The sequence below is a fragment of the Stegodyphus dumicola genome, chromosome 12 (assembly GCF_044657685.1).
Source record: "Stegodyphus dumicola isolate Sdum_Otavi_A_Nest chromosome 12, ASM4465768v1".
NCBI classification, from domain to species: domain Eukaryota; kingdom Metazoa; phylum Arthropoda; class Arachnida; order Araneae; family Eresidae; genus Stegodyphus; species Stegodyphus dumicola.
This window is the reverse complement of record NC_140779.1, coordinates 43,381,224-43,404,594: the sequence shown is the minus strand read 5'-3', so window position 1 is coordinate 43,404,594 and position 23,371 is coordinate 43,381,224. Positions and strand designations below refer to the sequence as shown.

At 32.7% G+C, this 23,371-nt stretch overlaps 1 protein-coding gene across 1 annotated transcript in view; it reads right to left on the bottom strand.

The window, feature by feature from the left end:
- Positions 1 to 23,371, bottom strand: part of LOC118184273 (uncharacterized) — a 55,105-nt gene that overhangs the window by 8,161 nt on the left and 23,573 nt on the right. The window contains exons 3-5 of the mRNA XM_035353923.2: positions 17,846 to 18,492; positions 12,960 to 14,086; positions 866 to 999 (exon numbers count right to left, since the gene is read on the bottom strand). Coding sequence (XP_035209814.2) covers positions 866 to 999; positions 12,960 to 14,086; positions 17,846 to 18,492 — 1,908 coding nt within the window. The remainder of the gene's footprint in view (positions 1 to 865; positions 1,000 to 12,959; positions 14,087 to 17,845; positions 18,493 to 23,371) is intronic.

The following is a 23,371-nucleotide window of genomic DNA, read 5'->3' as shown; positions in this document are numbered from 1 at the left end:
GTGAACTGAGAAAGCAAGATCGCCATGTGATATATCGTGAGACTGAGGCATCTTTGCGCATTAATATGACAAGCATCAATAAGATATTACATGAAAATTTGTCCGTAAGAAAGATTTGTTCGCATTGGATCCCACATATTCTGACAAACGCTCAAAAGAAGGCTCGTGTCGATTGGTGCAAAGAAATGTTGGAAAAATACATTAAAACTGCATCAAAGGCTGTGTATAACATCTAGACTGTGATGTATCATGGATCTATGCATATAAGCTCGAAACAAAACAGCAGCCGACAGTATGGGTCTTCCAAGACGAGCAAATCCAACAAAAGTTGACCCGTGTGTTCGCGGAAGAAACCCATTGAAGCAAATGGTTGCCTGTTTCTTCGGCAGTACACGACCATTTTTTTACCAGACGTCATCGGAGGAATTCGAAAAAAGCAATGCGAGCTCTCACACATCGGCTCAAACAAAGGTATTTTTGACGGGCCAAAACATCGAATTGGTGGTTCATCCGTCGTACAGCCTTGATTTGGCACTCATGACTTTTTTTTATTCCCTCACATCAAAAATGAATTACGTGGTCAGCGATTTGTGACACCCGAAGAAGCGGTTGATGCATTCAAAACACATATTTTGCAGTTACCTCAATCGGAGTGGAAAACGTGCTTCGAAAATTGATTCACACGCATGATAAAGTGGACTGATCTTCATGGAAAATACTTCGAAAAACAATAAAACACATTTCGAACATAAACATTTGTTTTTTCATTATTAAGGCAGAAATATAAATAGCAATCCTCGTACTTGAGTTTTAAGTTACATAGTTATAAATGACATAAAATGAAAGAATATTATCTTAGACTTGCCTGCAAATGAAGTATCGTATGGCAGTAGCATGTGAAACCAATATTTCATAGGTATTAGTTGTAGCTTCTGAGGAAGGTTCATAGAAAAATTTCTCAAAGGCTTCTCGAAGCTGTTTTTTCTGCATAGAACATACCTAAAGATTTATCACTTATTACATTTTATAAAGTTAACATCGTTGAAGTAGTTCATGCATGCAAGGATTTCACATTAGAGGAAAAATAGCATTCTTTTGAAGGAATAAATATTGTTAATTGTAAATACTTAATCTACTATACCAAACCACTTACGATACTTATTTGCAAATAGAAGCCCCTTTTCCGAAGAGCATATCCTAGGACAAGAGAACAGCTGATTGACACTAGAACTAGGTTAAGTGCCACCTGTTTGGAACAGGATAATTCTTAGCTGAGGTCAGAGTAGGGTGCTAGGGACGGAACCTCACCCCTCATCTACCAGGATCCCCCTTCCCAGCCACACGGGTCTCTATGTAGTAGACCAGAATTTACGCAAACCATGGTAAGCCAGAGACAAAGTTTTGCAAATGCATCTCAAACTGAACCCCATTCTCCGAAAAGGAGACCAGTGGAGAAATAAAAGAAAAAAAAAAGTAATAGCTGCAGTGAGGGGAAAAGCAAAAGAGTAAATATCATTAGAAATCCGGAATTGTGACACCCATGATTTAGCTCTGCATATTAAAATAGCCTTCATGCTAAGGGAGGCCCAACCAAAAGCTAGGCTGCCGATGTATTTGCTCATTTCTCCCAGCAGTGCCCTCAACATGATGAAGCACCGTAGCAAGATATGGAGGAGATAGTGCTACAAATTTTAATTGACCAGATATTTAGCAAAACATGAAGCCTCTTGCATTTAATTTTAATAAAGACACTATTTCCTATGTTAAATGTTGCCTGCAGTACTGATACTTCACTAGAATATCTAAATGAAATGAGTTTTAAATATAAGTTTAGGAGAAAGGCTTGAGAATTTCCGTCATGTGGAAACTCTTTTGTTACTGCCTGCCTTGAGCACTATTGCTACAAGTTAGTAAGTGCTGAAATTAAGTATTCATGGAATAATGGAAAAGCTTTAAATATATACTTTGTCCAATAAATAATTTGGATTGTTTTTATCTGACTGTCTCTCAAGTAGCGGAAATTAATTTTGTTAGCTGCTTTTAGCTGAAACTTCAAGCTAAGGTTCAAATGAATTCTTAACTTTAGTCTTCTGCAAGTACTGGTATTGGAAAGGTAAAGATGTAAAGTTCTGCTGTAATAACTCCAATTATTATAACCTCACAGATTAACTATTAATACTCCTATTACGAACTACAAATAAATTTTACTATTACGAATCATGAATATACTGTAGCGGAAGCAGGCAAGAGGAAAAATATGCAACGCCTTCGCCGGGAATAGAACCGCGGACCTTTCAATTACGCGCTGAGCGTGCAGACCACTACATCACGAAGGCTCGCTAAGAAGATGGGAGAAATACCTTATATACTCCCCCTTTTGAAGAACGACTAGGGTTTTTTAGGGGACCCAATCGCCGAATCTTGGGTGAAGAGAATCATCATCCAACATCCCTTTTTAGTTCGGGCGCCACTGTAGAGACATAAGTATTTTTTGGAAGCAGGTAAGATGAAAAATATGCAACGCCTTCACCGGGAATCGAACCGCAGACCTCTCAATTACGCGCTAAGCGTGCCGACCACTATACCACGAAAGCTCGCTAAGAAGGTGGGAGAAATACCTTATAATACAAACATAAGCTACAAATGACCAACTATTAAAAGAATGATCTATTATAAGCCTGATCTTAATATCACTAATTATATACTATGACAAAATTTCGCACACTCAAAAAAAAAAAAAAAAAAAAAAAAAAAAAAAAAAAAAAAAAAAAAACGTAATTTGTTCTACCAAAATTCTGGAAATGGCTCCAAAGTTTGTAAGTGCAAAGACACCGACTGTAAACTATTATATATCTATTACCATTCTAAATTAATAAAAATGAAAGTGTAATAGGGCTAAACCCATTTACTTATAGGAAACATTGGGCGCCATATTGCATTTCAACCTGTACCTGTATCTAGAAGCATGTATTAATGTCATGCAAGACCCTACTAGACACCGGAAGCAACTTATAGATTTAGTTAAAAACAAACAGTTAAGTCTTATGAAAAGTAAATTAACTTTTTTTTCATTAAACTCTTAATGAACATAAAGCACTGTTTGGGCGTCAGGTAGGCTATATGTGCGTATTTAAATTAATGCTAAATTCAAACGATGTAATGTAGTCGGAAAGTACACTTAAAATACACTACTTATGTTAGCTCAAGATAATTACTGGCGTATATTTTTAAACATCAACTTGCAAGATGGCTGAAGCTGGAAATATACTTAATGCAGGGTTGGCGATAGTAAGTAATAGCATGACAAGGCTGCCAGAAGCTCTAAACATTCAAACCCTCAACTTAAAAACACAATGACTAATTTGCATTCTGGTGAGGACTGCGGAAAGAAGAAGCTACTATTAAGGGTCAAACCATCATGACTGTCTAATTAAACACAAATCTTATAAAGACAGGTTGAAAATTCATCTGGCAGTCTAAAATTAGTGTTTCGATTAAACCAAACTGAGCTAAACCTTCTAAAATATTTTTATAACTGGAAAGTGATCAAACTAAGGCTCTTAATGCTAATTTTGTTTTCCAAGACCGCAAAATTGAAAAGATACTGGAATAATACACAAAGAATATAAAAATGACTACAGTTTTTATGAAACTGAAGATTATGGAATCAAAATAAATGCTCTTCCCTTTTCTCCAAGATCAAATTTTCCTGCAGTATAGGGAAAGTTCACTAACTGCTCTTAATTCTCATTTTGGGTTTTACTCATGTTTTCTAAGATAAAATGGAAAGTAAGTGCATGTGTGACACCAGTATACTACTTAATATTCTGTGGGTTTACCACTAATAGCAAAGCAGTTAAACTTTAGATAAAAATCTTTGTTAATTGAATTTACACGCAAAATGAAATCAATGTATGAAAATTTGAAAACTTTTCTTGTGATTTTTAACAGAATTTCTTAAACCGTGAGCGCGAGCGCTGGGTCCAATGGACCCGGCCGATTAAAGAAACCTTTCTGAAAACGCCCCTATTTTCCCCAAGTGGTCGTAATTCAGTGTAGTCTCTCCTCCAAGGACATCCTCTTTATGTTTCCGAAGTTTTTTGCCGGAAATTTTATTTGAAGTTTTGTTTTAATCGGATCGGGTCTTTCAGACCCAGCGCGTCTATTCGCACTGCTGTACGGTAATTCATTTGTGGTAGCGAAGAAAACAGCAAACATGTCGCGTAATTTATCCTATAAGGAAGAAATGTTACGTTTGCAAAAATTATTTGATGTATCAACTGTTAAAGACTCCATTGAAGAAACTGATGAAAGTTATAATAAAATTTTTAGTTCTCATGACACTGATTCAGAAATCGAGATGCATTCTGAAAACAAAAATGAGAATGACATTTATTGCTTTATTGGAAAAGACAAAAACCCAATAGTAAGAAGAAAATCTAAAGTTTTCTAGGTCTAAAGTAAAAAGAAAGTCTAAAGAAAGAACTCCTGCTCATAATATTTTTACAAAATTGCCTGGAAACATCGGTAAAGCGAAAAATGTGTAGACTCCAAATGAACCATGGTAACTTTTACTAAGTGAACAAATGTTGCTGAAAGTCGTCCAGTTATACAAATATTTATATTGCATCTATTTCTGAAGATTTCTTTCGAATTCTATTCTTTCGAAGAGAGAGAGATGCTCATAGCACAACTCTAACTGAAATTCGCACTTTTATAGGTCTTTTTTATTGTGACACAAGTCATTTCATGTAAATGTACGATATCTGCTGGCAAGAGACGGAACCGGCTTGGAAATTTTCCCCAAAACCATGTTCTACAAATATTTTCTTTTTTACTTCCTTGTACGAAGTAAAAAGGAAGTATTGTAATCGCGAAAAGTTTCAGGCAGCATATTTCAACTAAAATATCCATTTTGACTGCTATCGAATGCAATTTAACGATGTTTTTGCGTGATATCTGTATGTAAGGACAGAATAAAAGACTCTTTTCCTCCAAAAAAAATTATAAAACTGCTTTAAAATGAATTCTGAAGAGAATTTTTCGTGGCGTCTGTACGAACTTATGTACGTACGTACGTATCTCGCATAACTCAAAAACGAGTAGCCTCAGAACGTTGAAATTTTGTACATAGAACTGCTATAACATGTAGATGTGCACCTCGTATTTTGGTTGCAATCGGCCGCACCAAACGTATATAAATATATTTATATATATATCTACTCTGTTACTCGGCACAGTGATCTCAGTTTCTTTACTCTTATATGTTTGTAAATTGTACATTTTTTGCTTTAAAAATGATTGAATTATGTTGTTCTTATCTGCCGGTTAAGGTTTTTATGCCTTTCGTAATTCTGGAAGCAATATTTGTACTTTTATCAACAATTTAAAAGCTGTTTAAATGCGGTTAAGTTTTAAATAACATGGCGGACATATTTATTTACATTTGAAACAGCAGAATTGTAGATTTGTTGCCAATCTGGGGAGACTAAGCTTCGCAACAACAAAAATAACGCCTTCATTTATTATTGGAATTAAATCATGCTTAATCCTTTCTGGAATTTTTTGGAGGAAATAAGTGTTTAAGATTTACTTCGTAATTTTTAATACAGATATTTTGACTTTTTATGTATTTTTGCCTTGTCGCGAAGTGTGAACTGAATTAATTGAATGAGAAATACTAAATCGTCTGTGAAAAACTGTTTCTTTTCTGTTTTGTTTGCTTAATTTCTTTCATACATCGTTCTAGCTTTATTATAGTATTTGAATGGAACATTGGCAACGATAAGATAATTCTTCAAATGATATAAATTTTGTGCATTCAGAGTGTCGTTATAATAAACAAATATAGTGAATTTTAAAGAGTGCATTTATTCTATTGTGGTTTATGCGCTGTCGACGAAATAGATTTTATTCAATCCAATCAATTTAAATGAAATTCAAGAACAAAATGCGTATAATTTAATATTCCGTACAAGGAAGTCATGTGGTGTAGACATCAGATTTTTTATAAAGATGTTTGCATTTTGATGACATAGGAACTCGCGTCGTCAAGAACGAATCAGATAAACTTGCACCTATAAGAGAGTTTTTTTGAAGATTTTGTGAATGACTCCCAGAAATATTACACTGTCGGTGAGTTCATAACAAATAATGAAAAACTTGAAGCCTTAAGAGGAAGATGTTCTTTCAAGCAGTATATTCCTGACTAACCTGAATAATAATATAATGAATTCCTAATAAATTCTATATTAATATAATACGTTTTTCTATTCCTTTAAAATATTTTATTTCATAAAGAATATTATAGAAATTGAAATTAAAATTTTAATTTTTATAGTTAGCATAATTTTGAAGTTTGATCATAAAATTTTGGCATAAATGTAACACTTTTACTTGAAAAGTATCAGTTTTTTCTTCAAAAAACCGGAGCCGGGTCTTTTGGACCCAGGGAGCGCGCTCGTGTAACTCAAAAGAGCGCGCGCACTCCCGGGTTAAGATTGCTATGGTTTCAGATAGAATTTGACCACACCTGGAAAGTTCGGAGAAAAAGAATATTTCTAACAATCATCTCAAAAGTTCTAAGAAAAAAAAGGAATATTTCCTGACGACCACCTCGAAAGTTCTCAGAGAAAGAATATTTCTTAACGACCACTTAGGAATTCTCAGGAATGTTCAATGTGACCCGCGGCACATACCAAGCTCAAATTTTTGTTCCGTTTATAGTTAGTTGTCCGAAGGAGAGGGATCGTTTCGTTCCCTTACATCCGTTTATAGGCGCATTGTCTCAGACCACCCGGTTTGAGTCCCAAGTCGGAGCCGAAAAATTCGCACGGAGTTTTCCCAGGCCTTTCACCATTATACCCATCTTTCAATCAAGGTGCTCTCGCCAATCAAGAGACTTTCTTAAAAATTACAGACAAACGAGGATTCAGGAAATCATTCCGACACGCCTTTCCCCCCCCAAATTTAGTTAGTTAGAGTGTGAGAGTTAGTTGAAGTTATAAGGTATTTCTCCCGCTTTCTTAGGATGCCTTCATAGTGTAGCGGTCTGTACGCTGGACGCGTATTCCAGAGGTCCGTGGTTCCATTCCCGGAAAAGGCGTTGCTCATTTTTCACTTCTTCCTGTTTCAGAAATAACCTAATGACTCTACACAGTATATATAGGCAGAAACCTTCCCTCGTGTTTTTCAGCACTCTCAAAAGTAAATTTTAGTTCGCTCTGCCAAGAGCAAGCATATCTTTCTGCGAAGAGATTCAGTGGATGGTAGCCGGATTCGCCGTTACCTTACTGGAGAGCAACCTGCTCGGAACGGCCACCATCGGCCAAGAGAGGCAATCGCAAGGTTTTCTGCAGCACATCAGAATTTTGTGCCCTGCAATCGTATGAGCAAAACCCCCAGGAGAAATAAAGAAAATAATAGAATAGAACACTAGAACTAAATATTATAAATAGATCTTTAAAAAGTTTTCGCTCATTACTTGTTTTGTGTTTCATATATTTTTCCCTACTGTTCGATGAGAACAATGTTTTAAAAGTTTTATTTTTTGCATATAGCCTAGAACAAAATCCTAATAAATTTATTTACGCTACCTCTTGCCTTGTGAATTCGCCACAGTGTATTTTAATCTGCTATATTTATCATTTAAGCCACCGTTTATTCCCCCCTCACTATTTTCAAACAGTAAAACTAGTAGGAAAAATCTGATGTGTACTTCATATGACTTCCTAGTACGAAATATTAAATTATACGCACTTTTTCCTGCATTTCATTTAAACTTATTTCCTCGAATTTCATTAGAGATATTTTTCATTAAATTAATTAAGTTCTCACTTCACGACAAGGCAAAAATGAATAAAACCTCAAAATAGTTTCATTAAATTTGAAAAATCTGAAACACCAAATACAGTTAAAACAATTAAAAACAATTTTTACAAATTAAAATTACAATTTAGTTTTTATGCAAAAATTACAATTAGAGTTTCTATGCAAAAACAAGCAATTCGGCCAGAGCGCGAAAAGGTAAATTTTTCGGTGCACAAAACTGAAAGTTTACTTTTGGTCCCACTCGGCAAAAAGAAACTGAAGGTGCAGAAACTGACCTAATTCACTAGTCTGCTAAGTTTCAAATGTAAACAAATATGGCTTCCGTGGAAAAAAATTAAACCTAGCCGCACTTAAACACCTTTTAAATTGTTCATAATTTTACAGCTATTGCATGCAGATTAATTAAAGGCATAAAATCCTTAACTGGAAAATGAGAACAAAATATGCAATCATTTTTAAAGCAAAAAAAAAAATATCATAATTTACCAATATATAAGAATAAAAAGAACTGAGCTCACGGAGCCGAGTAACAGAGTGGGTATATATATATATATATATATATATTTGGCCGGCGGATTGCAACCAAAAAGGGAGGCGCACAACTACATGTTACAGCAATCCTATATACAAAATTCCAACGTTCTGAGACTACTCTTTTTTGAGTTGTGCATACGTATGCACAGACGTCACGAAAAAATTCTCTCCTGAATCCATTTTAAATCCCTTTTCAACGTGGTCTGGGAAAAAGAATCCTTTATTCTGTCCTTACGTACAGATGTCACGCAAAAACATCGCTAAATTGCATTCGATAGCGGCCAAACAGTGTATTTCAGTTGAAATATGATACTCTAAAATTTTCGCTTACTTTACGTCGTACAAGGAAGTAAAAAAGAGTAAAATGTGGAAGTAAATAAGGATTATACAAGCACACATAATATATTGCATATAGTAAAATTCCTATATACTGAAAGAATTTTTGAATACCGAGAGCTAGAACTATGACAGTTTTATCTATCTATAGTAAAATGAGTTTGTTTCAAAAGAATAAATTAAATTTAATTAAATTAATTTAAATACAAATTTAATTAAATATTCTTTGCGCCATTGCTGCAAGGAATGAAATTTAAATTTAAACAAATTTAAATTTAAATTTTAACAAACACGTATAAAAGTAAAAAAGCAAATTGAAAGCCAAAATTTAAAAAAAGAAAGCCAAAATTTAAAAAAAGAAAGCCAAAATAATTTTTAAAAAAAGAAAGCCAAAATAATTTTTAAAAAAATTTTAAAAAATGTGCAAACATATAAAAGATTTAATTCTCGAACTAATCTACAATATCATTTAAATTCAGAAGCATAAGCAAATCAAGTGCAAAACCTATCCATGAAAATAAATTCACTAATTTAGCAAATTAAAATTAATCCAAACAATTTTTTTAAAAATGCATAAGTGAATGGCTGTTGAGTAGACAGGAGACAGACTTATCAAGGGGAGGTTGCCTTCAAACCTAACTCTCCAATCATTCAATTCGTGTTTCGTCATTCATGCAGGCAAGGGTAAAAGTCAAAACCAAAAGTAAAAAGTGAAGAATGTCCAAAAAGAAATACCAATAAAGTGGTACCCTTAGAAATTAGCATTTAAGAATTAAAGTTCTAAAAGGAAAATACTAATGAAGTCTTTTGAGAAACAAGAAGTAAAGTCAAGCATTAAATTAAACTTTTTTTTTTAAATCAAACTTTTAAAAAAAATTAATTTGTTATAAAAAATAAAAAATAATCAAGAAACCAATGTATTTTAGATACCCTTGTCTATTTACCACATAAGTATACTTTATCACATGAGACCGATCGCAGTGTCCCGAAAGCTAAATTTTGAAAGTTAGCAATCATATCATGAAAAGCATAACAAGCAGAGGGAAAAATCCAAAACAAATGCATACTGCAGCAATTCTCAAACCTTTTAGCTCAGAAAGCCGTTTTTAGCATCAATTTTTACGGCGAAGCCCCTTACGCCCAAAGAATGTCTTGAAGAAAGAGTGTTAGGAATATAGTGTTAGAGGGAAGAAGGGATAAATAGAAAGAAATGTAAACACAAGATATATCGAAACAGTAGCACAATATCCATGGAATGAAATTACTTCAAAAACTTTTTAATATTGCAATAAGATATCAGTTTATTCTCAACTACCAACCAATACCCATAGGTACGTTTGCTTGTTGCTGGTTCAAGTGGCTTAATTGCATTTATTTGTGGCCACTAGCTTCGAAGGTGGTTTAAGTTACGATATCTCGCTAAGCCCTGTAATCTAGTTCTATCGTTTACTAATATATTCAGATTTTTAGTTTAGTTACTTGATTTTCAGTTGCCGTCCAAGCAGATGCTTAAGTTTTATAGCGTCGAGTTGACGCACTGTAAATTTTAGAGTTAATTAAAGGGTACTTTAACTCTTCTTTTGTATAGTTTCCTGCTATTCCGGTTTCAGACAAAAGTTCATATACTGGACTCAAGACTATTTGAAAGAAATTTTTATGAAAAAAAAGGTGATCAAATTCATCATATGCCAACATCATAACGTTTACCATAGAGCAAAATGCACGGCATTTATGATGTTGGTTATTTCATCTGAATTGCTCAAAACTGAAATTAATAAATCATCATTTTCTCTAATACCGTATTAGTCTACAAATGCTTCTTGTTGCAAGTATCTATACTTATGTGTACAATATTATAATGATAAAGAAAATCCGTTGAAACTAATTAAGATCCGTTGAAATTAAGATCCGTTGAATTAAGATCCGTTGAATCCGTTGAATAAATTAAGATCCGTTGAAACTAATTTGGAATTGATTTAGACGTAACACTCGATTTCTAAAAAAACATGAACAAATTTAACAGTGAAAGATTGTATTTCTTATTCGTAATCAGAATTTGATGAAATTAAATAATTTCAACAATCGGAACTAAAAAAGTAACTGTTAATTATTAACAACTAAAGTAAAGAAATAATGAACTAGAAAAAAATAAACAGCCAACTCAGAAGAATTAGTTCAATAACATTAAGAATCCTAAGGTGAGGAAGAACCTAAAAATGAATACGAACAAATTAACTAAAGATAACAACTTAAAATTAACTGAGAAAATTAAAAGATGAAACTTTACCCCACTGTTTCAGCGCCCAACTGCGATGTTCATGGGCCCAGCTAAGCCTTACATGCGATGGGGACAAATTAACACAAACCACAGATCGTCGGGCATACAGTCTACCTTTATGCAGTCGATGCGATACAATTTAGTAGGAAATGAGCTGTCATGCAGCAGCAGAGATTTGTGATGTCAGCTGTCATGTTGTTAGTTATCTACGGCATCTTGCACATAGCAACATGAAGCAATCATCTGCCATTGTGGTAATCCTCCGATGTCCAGAGCCACGTCTTCTACAGAGTTTTTGATCCCTTTGGTAACAATGCCACAGCCTATTGATAACATTATTATGCACATTCAGTTCTCTGACAACAGCAGATTGTCTTACACCGGTTTGCAACATCCCAACATTCCTCCAATGCATTTCATCGGGAAAATGATGTTTTTGGCCCAAGCTTTGCACGTCGGCTATCTGGGATTACATGCAACTATTGCTGCTTGCGAACTAACGTATAGTTTTATTTACTCAGCCACTGGCGAGCCTGCCTAAAATGAAGTATGTACATATGAAACACTATAACGGAAAGCTTTTCATATTTATGCTGCATTTTGGCGAAAGCCATGAAAACCTTACACAGCCAACCCATGCAGGTACTAGGATTAGTGACTGACAAATCATACGTATAAACAATAGTTTCAAACTTTTTGTGTAATACAATTAAATATTTTATTAGAGTGTATACTTATAAGAGTGTTGGGTGTATTTAATTATGGCAAAACACATGAGAGCTGTTTACTTAAGGGAAGGGATGCCTGCGTACAGGACTTTCTAAGAGAAACTGGTTCGCATACGTCACACATAGGGAAAACAACGAAAACACCCATGCAGCCAGCCCGTTCGCTGCGATTCGAAACACGGACTGAACTTCCACTGTTTAGCGACTTTAACACTCAGCCGCTGGTGGGCCTTAAAAAATAGGGGAGGTTTTAGCAAAAAGTTGTGTTAATGTTTCTTTAACCCCTCGCCTTACAATGTTGTGTGAGAGACACGGTAAATCGATTTGGCCCAAAATAAAAACAATATGTAAAAGACTTGATACGTCCTTTGGGTGTACGAGATAAAGACTTATTTATTCTCCTGGCCACATTCAGATGCACAGATGCATTTCCTTGAACATTAGATATCGTTGAAAATGTCTCCAAAAAGAATATTAATCTTTGATGAGGGCAGTGAAATGATAGTAATTATTTATCAAATATTTCGCTACATAAAATTAGCTTTACCTTACACATGCATTTACATACCAAAAGATAAGAGCACAATTTGTCTGGTCTTTCACAGGCAGTTTTCAAACTTTCAAAGTACAATTTAAAACTGCCAATTTTTAAGGTTAACTTTACTTGATCAATGACACTCCCTAGCATGTTTTAGCTCAGAAATGAACAGAAAGATGAAGTATCAATAATAGAACTATATATTTGATGACTTTGAGTGAAACAGCAGTCAATTCTTTCAGTTTGGCAATTCAGTAATACAACTTTAACATTTGGCAGTTTTATTATAACACAGCCGGTTACATAAATCTCTCAAAAAAGTGTGAAGTATTTGGACATAACTGTGTCTGGAATTGTTCCACTTCATTCAGCCAAACCCTAAAATAGCTCGATGTATGACTGATCTTGTTAGTGTTTATGTCACGCAGTCTCGCAATTCAAATTGCAAGGCAAGGGGTTAAAAAATTTAATGGAAATGGCTTATTAGTTGTGAGTAAACACCAAAAATCTCTTATAACCGTTATATTCTGAGAGTAAGATATGAGATTATTTGAATTAAACACATTTGCAACCTTTAGCTAAAAATTCTGAAATTATTAAAATTACTGTAGGAAACAACTAAGGCAATTAACTCCAAGTGCAAGGAATTGTTCACAAGATGGAAGTTTTAGACCGTATGCTATAAAACAAACTATTTTTGAAAAAGAAATATTACCTCTGGATCAAGTTCAAATGATGGTAAAGGAGGGTCTGGTAGAATGGGTACTCCTTCATCTAACAATTCACAGGCTTCAAGAGGTATAGATAATATTCCTTCTTCTAAAAATTCAGAGGTATCATCAGGTATGGGCTCTCTATGCATTTCAAGCAATTCAAAGACTAGAACAGGTATATCTTCTATAGATGATTTCAAAAGCATGGCAGTCTGTACTGCTACATTTGAAGTAGAATGATAGATTCTTGAGAAGACTACAGGCTCATCTAAAATTTTCATATTTTCTGGAGCCTTGCTCAGATCTTCCAGATCTTGAAAAGTCTTTTTCGTAGCTTCTGAATCCTTCTGCGTATATTCTGAATCATTTTTCATTTCTTTTGTATATTCTGCAGCCTTTTTCATAGCTTTCGTATCTTCCGAATCATTTTTCGTATCTTCAGAAGCACTTTTTATATTTTTTGTATCTTCTGAAGCCTTTTTCATATCTTTCGTATCTTTGGAATCCATTTTCATGTTCTTTAAATCACTTTTCAAATTTTTCAGAAACTGTGAAGCCTTGCTCATATCTTTAATATCCTCTGAAACACTTTCAATATCTTCTGTAGTCTTTTTCACATATTTTGTATTTTCTGAAGTCTTTTTCATATCTTCTGAAAATTCATTCAGGTCTTCCATATATTCTGAAGCCCTTTTCTTGTATTTTGTATCTTCTGAAGCTCTCTTCACATCTTTCATACCCTCTGAAGATGCTTTTGTATCACTTGAAACGTTTTTCATATCTTCTGAAGCCTTTTTCATATCTACCGCATCTTCAAAAAACCTTTTCTTATCTTCTGAAGCCTTTTCTGTACCTACTAAAGCCTTTTTTATATCTTCTGTACCTTCTGAAACCTTTTTCATATCTTCTGAAGCCTTTTCTGTACCTTCTGCCCCTTCTAAATCTTCTGCTCCTTCTCTATCTTCTGCACCCTCTATATCTTCCACATTCCTCTTCAGATCTTCATACCGAATTATTCCCTTCTTAACCAGTTCATCCTGTAAAATCATAGGAAGTTTGTGTATGCTGAAACCATCACCAGATAGTAGTTTCTTCAAATAAAGACCTGTCATAGCAACCTGCTGTTCTCCTAAAATGACAAACGTTCAACTTCAACAATTATAGTGATTAAATGTGAAATCTGTTGGAATGAAGAAAATTATATACAATATTCACTCTTCTGCAAAGAAAAAGTTTTACATAAGAAAAACACTATGAACATGTTCATTTTTGCAGCTGATAGAAATATTTTACAATTTAATGCCTAATTTATCAAAACTAATTTAATTTCAGAACGCTCTTTATAAAGACAGAGAAAAAATTTACAATACATTAAGATGTTTAGCAATACTTACCTCATTCAGTCCCCCCACCCCCCACAAAAGAAAATCTGCCATCTGCTTCAAAACAAAAAGTTCTCTAAAAACGTTTACTTACTTACCTTCAATTCAAATACTCAATACTATGCTAATAAAATTAAGAAAATAAATTTAAAAAAAGTGCTTTAACTTTGAAATGCCATACAGTCATATTTATTACTTCGAATTATAAACAATGCAGAAAATTTGAAAGTACCTTTAACTTAAAAATTGCAAGCTTAAAATCTATTTTAATATAATTGACCTTAAAGTTACCAATTTACCCTCTCAATGGAATGGCTTTTTGAATCTGCTAATGAAGAACTATCTATACAGCATTTAATGGTTAAATTTGTACAATTATTTATTTTAGTTTCTCCTTCAGTAAAATAATATTTAAATCTTAGCTTTCATTCATTAAAATAATATTTAAGGCTTTAGAGAAAAAAAAAAGAAAATATTTTAAATAATAAGATAAAATAACACGCCGAAGATGTATTAATTTAGAAGTCAAACAACAAAAATAAGAGTTATATTTTCAAATTTTCACAAGACTCCATTTGCGCTTTTGCAGCTGAGGCTGATGGTTCGATCCTGCGAGAAATTGAAAATAATAACGCTGATTTTTGTTGTTTGACTTCTAAATTAATAAGGTAATGCATGCCAAATGACAAGAAATCTTATGACTAGCTAAAGGCGATCATGCCACTAACAGGGTTAACATATGCAATTCTACATCTAATAAAAGTTTCTCAGGAAATATATCCAATTCAGTATTATTACATATTACCTTACCTTACATAAATCCAGTACCAAAACATTCAGGCTGATGCATAAAAGGAAGATATTTTTCTTTCTTTTTGGATGGGGGGGGGGTAAGGAAGAAATCTAGACATTAGATGTAATGTGCACTCATGCATTTTCTTCTAGCAGATGGAAGCCATAACATTACCAAAGAACCACAGATTCTAAAAATTCTATAAGCCATAGCATTAGAAAAGAACCACAGACTCCAACAGCTCAGTAGGGAAGTCAGAGTACCTAGTATGTATACAAAGTGCAAGCAAAACTGTTACCCAATGGCACTGTGTACCATAACTACAAGTCTGCTGGTACGATAATGTATAAAATAGTGACAAATGACCACCATAGTGCTGAATGCAAAAGTAAACTTCATTTGAAAAGATGACATGATGCCATTCACCATTGCTGTCTTCTGTTTAACGCATCATTGTAGCCGCAGATGCCTCTGCTATGTAGTTAAAGTTAAGAAATGCTACATTGTAAACTGCCAAAATACTTCTCACCATAGGTGTCGCTAGTTGTTACAAGTAAAATATTTCAGACAGTTCTTCCCAGTGTGATATGATTATACAATTTACACCATCTCTGTTGTCTTGGGATTTCGCACATTGGGGCTGTTCTGATCCTTCATGTCACCGTCCGTCAAGTCATGTCAAGTCTCTTCCAGATGAATCAATTCCATATTCATATTATTGTTGTCAGATTTCTACCACTGCGAACAGCAGTTTCATAATTAAATTTAATTAATATGTTGTCAGAGTGTCTCTTTTGTATTTGTTTCTAAAGTGTCAATGGATGACCAAAAAGTACACACAGCAAAAGCCCACAGGAAACATTTCCAGTCAATGATGATCCACATGAATAAACAAGATGTTAAAAACTACCTAGTGAAAATTCAAACAAAATTTAACCATGTTGTTGCTGCTGTGGATTTTGATAGATTTAATTCTGTTAGCGATATCATTTTAAAACCTCCTAATACTGGAAAATATGACGTGTTAAACCAAAGTTTGATTGTAATACATTCTGAAAGCATCAAAAATCATATTCTGTTGCAAAATACTGAGCTTGACCAGAAGCATCCTTCTCAGTTATTGACTCATATGTGCGATAGTCGTAGGTGAGCCCTTGTTAGATCTTCCAGATATCAAAGATATACCAAGATCTTCCAGATATACCAATAACTAGTTTGTAAGTTATGCAACAATTTGGATTAAAATGAGAATAACTGCATTTGTTTTCCTAATCTCCTATCATTTAGCAACTTATAATATATTGTATCATTTAACATGCTTAAACAGTTTTTTTATGTATGGGAACCATATTTTAATTTATGACTCTATCTCTCTATATAATTATCCTTGTGAATATGAATCCTATTTCAACTGTCGACAATTTGTTTGCATTTGTTTTCCTAATCTCCTATCATTTAGCAACTTATAATATATTGTATCATTTAACATGCTTAAACAGTTTTTTTATGTATGGGAACCATATTTTAATTTATGACTCTATCTCTCTATATAATTATCCTTGTGAATATGAATCCTATTTCAACTGTCGACAATTCATTCATCCAAAGTGTATCTATATGCATATATTTTCTTTTGCCAAACTGTTAATGTGTTAGTATATAATTGCAAATTTCATTCAATTAATTAATATAATAGGGACTGAATTTTTTTTGAATTGACACTGACTTAAAGACTCCTCAGTGTATATATTATTCAAAACTTATTTTATTTATAATATTTACACATTTTAAAGTTTTAATTTTGCATGTTTTTCTTACATCTCAGAGAATAATTCTTTTGCCTCCGTTAACAATTTTAAAGTAAAGAAAAGTGGAATTTCGAAAGATTTTACTATCAATAAAGCTATATTTTTCACCAATGGGTGATGCTCCAACTGTAGCGGAAGTTTGTACAGCAACACATTTTGCAATGCAGCTAGGATTACAAATATTCAGTGTACTGGCCATCATTCAGGGCAAAAACCATTAGGCCTGTTACTACATTCTGCAAATCATTATGAGGGTTCAGATGTAATTCTTGAAAACATCATGAATAATAACTTTTTTCAGTATGGCCAAAAATGCCAGTCAACCCTTGCACACATGACTTCAACGCACTCCATCTTGCATAAATGTTACTTACCTGTCCTGCAAGAAGGCAATCACACTCTCTCTTAAAAGCATTGCATAATGCTGTGCTTTTAAAAGACTGCGATAGAAACACTTCAAAATGTACCACTGTGGACTTCCTCAAAGAAAAAGGCCTATAATGAATGACACCATGAATCCCACTACCTATTTCGACTGCTGGCAAGGGGTTTCCACAAATGCATTTTGTTTCTCTCTTGCCCAAATGAGGCTGTTGTGTGCATTTATACTTCTGAGTCTATATTATTTACCATCTACTAAAATTCAAAATTTGGAATTCATGACACTACTCGAAATCGGCTGCTATCAGCCAGCGTCTGTAGTATTAGATTTTCATGTGGCTTATGATGCTGAACCACAAATTTTAATGTAACATATTAGAGCATGGTTTCACATTTACCAATTACATTAAACTCTCCAAATGAAAAATTATATAACTGAAATTTACATAACAAAAGCAGTATTTTCATTATATCATAGATCATCATGTCATATATATTATGTAGAGAAAAAGTTAAATACTTGCCTAAAGCAGTTAAAACTCTCTCACTTTCTGAAGTGGCATTATTATTATGATGGCCATGACGAATCATAATAATATTTCGTGTAAATCTTGGAATAGATTTTTCTTCCTCTTCCTCCTCTGCTTCTTCTTCGACAGCTCCATCTCCTACATAAGAGTATGCAGTATATTCGTCATCTTCTATAAGACCTTCTATAAAAGGATATATTTCATATCCATTTTCATTCTCATCTTCCTCTTCTTCACCTATAATAATTTTATATTCATTTTCATCTTTATCTACATCTTCTAAGGAAGATTCTTCCGAGGAAGTTTCATCCGAAGAACTAGATCCTTCTTTTATTTTTTCAGGTTCTTCAATTTCAAGTTCGGATTCAGACACATTTTCAAGTTCAGTCTTTTTTTTAGGTTCAGTTTTCTTTCCAGGTTTTTTTTCATCTTCTAATTCTTTCCCAGATTTTCTTTCAGCTGTAGTTTTTTTTCTAGACTTTTTTTCAGGTTCAGGTTTTTTCCTGGGTTTTTTTTCAGCTTCAAGCTTTTTTTTAGGTTCAGTCCTTTTTCCAGGTTCAGGCTTTTCTCCAGGTTCAGATTTTTCTTCAGATTCAAGTTGTTCTCTTTCTTCTTCTACAGCAACTAATTCTTCTACAGTTCTTATAAAAAAGAATGAAATGTACTGGACATACATACAAATCAAATGTTTATAAATTAGAAAATGTATGTGTACAATAAATCAAGTTATTAATTTTAGACACATAAGTTAACTTTCATTGGAATAAAAAGCATAAAAATGTATAATACTTATGCATTACTTTATTGACAGTGAGTGGCAGAGATTTCTACAAAATTATTCCAGTCATTCAGCCGGAAGTTTGAAGGAACAGATTGCTCTTTTTTTAGTTAAATGATCAAGAGATACAGGTTACAGATATACCACACAATAAACTAAATAAATATGCAATCAAGCATGAGCCAGTCATTCCAGGGGAAGTCCGGAAGGAACAGATTTATTTGGATAACCAATAGATACTAAACTTTATTTATTCAGATAATCAACAGATGTAAATTATGAATGTGGCATATAAAAAATGGTTGGGATTGCATAGAAAGTATGGAAAAAAGCTTCTGAGTGTGTTGTGACATCACTTTATAAGCAGGTTATTATTGGAGCTAAATCACAATATTTGGTGACAGATTTTGTTTGTTGAAAATAGTCAGTGGTAAATATGTAAGCACTAACTTTATAAATTTCAAAAAATTTGCCGGGAAATAATACACTGTAAAGAAAATTTGATATAATTTCACAACAAATATCAGTTGTGCTATATGTAGATGTAAAAAACATAGATATGCAGTTATAGAATAAATTATGCTTAATTTATCTGGTATGATCTTATATTCCTATTATTAATAACTGAAATAAATGACATGATGCAGTCAGTGAAAAAGTTTCAGGATCAACCAATCAACAGTTGCTTAAGCTTGAAGATGTTGTTAATCCATTATATATGAATGGAAGTTCTTTACAACATGTCCAATGAAACCCAAACTCTCCCTCCTTTTAAGTGCATTTAATTAGAGTGGCTAATAAATATGTAATGTTTAGACTATTTAAAGTCTTAAATGAAGTATGGATGGATTAAAGCCACAGAGCATTTTAAGTTTTGAAGGAAATATAAGTGAAAATGTGAAAAACTGAAATAGAATTTCCAGCTTTATGTAGTAGATTTAAGCAGTAATACTAAATTGGCAGAAACAAAAGTAGTTATTTTATTGCACTTTATAGGTAGAGAAGCCTTGACAAATTTAATAGTTTTGATTTAAACGAAGAAGATAAAAAAGACAGTAAATGAAGAAAAGGAAGCTTTCTAAAATTATTTGAAATCAAATTAAACTGTTGACAGGCATATATTTCTTTATTAAAAGCACAATAAACACATGAATCATTTAATAATTTTCCAATAGATTTAAAGAAATTCAATGGTTTTCTAATAGATTTAAAGAAATTCGGTAGTCATTATGGATTTGCATAATTAAAAGATAGTTTAATCCAAGACACTACAATAAGTAGATAATAAGTGGCATTTTAAATAAAAAAGTTGGCCTAAAAAGAGAAGTTCAGTTAACATTGGGGAAATGTATTAAAATAAGTGTAGCTGTTGAATTAGCAGAATTTTAGCTGAAAAATTTTAACTCTAGGATATAAAATAGAAGTGATACAGTGGAATGAAATTTCACTTTCAGAAGAAAAAGGGCAGTCATGTAACAAAAAATACCATATTCTACAAAAGCCTCATAATAGCCTTCAAATCATAAAGGTTCAGCAATGCAAAACCATGTAGAAAATGTAGAACTTGTCACAAGCTGTATACCTGCCCTGCTTATAAAATTATTTGTAGATCAAAGGAAAAATCATTCTGCTGAAATGTACACTAACAAAAACATTAACATTGGGCAGAATAATTTTGACATGGGTTACTAAAAGTAATGAATATATTTTTAGAATCTGTACAAAATAAGAAGACATTATCTAAAACAGGAACAGTATGATTTAAAAAACTAAAAGTAAACATATTTAAATACATATATGTAAAGTTGGATATTTATGTTCAATGTAAAGTATTGGCATTGCCTAGATTTAAGAATTCAAGAGATAAATATCTGATTAAACTAGAATTCACTTTAAACAAACATAAAGTCTAAAAAAGTTATGTAGTTGGAAAGTATACGAGACATCTAAAGATGATGATGAAGCAAAATTTCAAGTAGTAGCATATTATAAAAATGTTCCAGTTATTTTAGATTTGTTTTTATTAGAATAATTTAATGCAGAGGGCATGTAAAGTAAATCCTGAATTTAGTTTACACCAGTGAAAGTTACCAGAATCTTTAAGGCTTATTTAAGGGAACTGGAAATTTAACTCTTTATACCTATGATATTGAATTAACGAAAGTTTGGCAAGAATGGATAAAGATGGTATTATACAGTTAATCAGACTACACAGTTTATGAATTAATCTGTAAGAAAAAAGGATGGTAATTTATGAATGCGTTTAGATCCTCAGCACCTTAATAAAAATAAACTAAAAGAATATTATTACATACCAACGGTTGAAGAAATTTCATCTCAAATTTCAAAAGCAAAAGTACTTTAGATGCAAGCAAACCATTTTGGCAAGTTAAAACTGTCAAATTTAAGTTATGAGGTTATTTGATTTGGTAGATATTACTTTTTAAGGTTGCTGTATGGACTATGTTCAACATCAGAAATTTCCATTGAAGTTTTTCTGAAAATTTTGGTGATACAGAAAGAGTTAAAATATATACAGACAACTTTTTAATTTTAATAATTTAAAAAAATGTTAAATTTAATTTAAATCAACGTAAAATTGACCGAATGAAGTCAAACATGTGGGAGGTTAATTTTCTAAAGATTGTTTAAAACCAGATGAAAACAAAATTATAGCTATTCTACATATAAAAGCACACACACAAAAGAAAAAAAGAGAGAGAGAGCGAGAGAGGTTAAAGAATTAGAATTTTTCTTAGAACTGATTACATATTGTTATGGATTTTGTATTTATTTAGCTACTTTTAGTAGAATTTGTAATTAAAATTCTTTTATATTCCTGTGCAGTGCAGCTATGATTTATTTGAAGAGAAAGTTACGCCCGAAAAGTTAAAATACAGGAACACGGACATTTAACATTTAATAAATAGATATCTCGTAATTGTACTCTTTGGCTATCCAGACAAATCGAGAAAATACTGGAATGTTCTCTTGCATGATTAAAAAGCTTATAAAAATCGAATCAAAACATCTCAGTTCAGTTGTTTACTTAGTGCTGTTTTTGACTGTAGTGAATTCGCGGTGAGATCGGATGAGCTTTCTCCGCTCTGAATTGTGTTCGTTAAAGCGTTTTACTAGTTTAAAATATTACTGTGAGATATTGCGATATTGTACGAATATCTCTGAGGAAATTTCAGCATTTTGTTCTACTTGTTGTGAGAACAATACATTTTATTCACTTTTCATCGGAGTGCATTCACGAACCCGTACGCACGCAATACTTTTTGGTGTCAGGAGTAAGGTTTGAATGCCAATCATAAGAGCTATGGAAGAACAGTTAAAACAGCTGATTGCAGCTTTGATGCATTTAAAGAGATGAAAGCTGGCCAAGTTTCCGTTAAAAAGGAGATAAAAGCATCCAAGATTCCGTTAAAGAAGAGGTAAAACTGTTAAAGAGGTTATGGAAACTGGCCAAGAATCCGTTAAAGAATTGATGAAAACCGTTCAAGTAAAGATGGTCAAATTTAAAAATATTGAGGAAAAGCATGTACTAAAATGTTTCAAAATGAAAATTTGGGATAAATAAATAAATAAATTAGTTTTTTCTAGGAGTGTAGGAGTTCTTATACATAGTATATAAAGAAATTTAGAAACAACTTTTCACAAAGACTAAAAAATTGAAGTTCAAATGATCTTCATAAAATCCTATAAATGTGGAACAAGGAAAATTTAAAATGTAAAAATTAACACGTTGACTGCCGCGTGCATTTTACGTGATTTGCGCATGACGCCAACTTGAAATTTTTATTATGCGATATATATTATGTCGAAATATTATCTACAGAACATAATGTTATATAATCGTGCTTCATGCTGGGGGTCACCAGCGACCTCCAAACATCTGTAGACCATTTTTGTGATTTATAATTTAAATTCATACGATTTATTCTTCTTCAAACCATTATAGTAACAATGGTACTATTTAAAAATTTATCAGTATCAATATTTATTATAATTATGTATTTTACTATTGGTCGCATTGCCAGTGGCACCCACGGCGCTGTAGCCAAGTCGAGTGCAGGTCACCGGTGACCCCCACGGCAGTCAACATGTTAAAATTAACCATCACAAGAAAAACCAAAAAAGTAGTATAAAAGAACAAGAAAGGTGAGGAATCCAACCAACTTTAACATAATATCGTCAAGAGGAGATATGTCGAATTTAATTACATTTCCCCTTCTAAAACAAAATCCTTGCTTCTCTGTATCCAGAATCAGCTGATGAACCATTTCAATATATTTTTTATCTTAGTAGTTCACCAAAAAATTCTAGTCCTCCTCAAAGCGAAGGAAAATCATTGAAAATATCTTCCGATTTAAAAATATTTTTCTAATCTAAAAAAAAGAAAGAAAGAAAGAAAACATGCCCTTAAAAATGTAGAAAAAATTAAAATCCTGCAGTGGAAAATCTTTGAAAGTTCAAAATAATTTTAATACAAAACTTTACTAGAACCTCTTATCAAACAGCAGTAGCAAAGGAAAATAGGGGGGGGGGGAGGGAAGTAAAATCATTAAAAATATCTTCCAATTTAAAAAGATTTTACTAGTCTAAACAGGATTTTATCAAGTTAATTTGAATTTCAATTTTTATTCTTTCTGAAAAATTGGTTCTAAATTTCTTTCTTTATATATTTACTGATCAATTTTTAGCAGCATAATGCACAAAAATTTTTGGAAGGATTA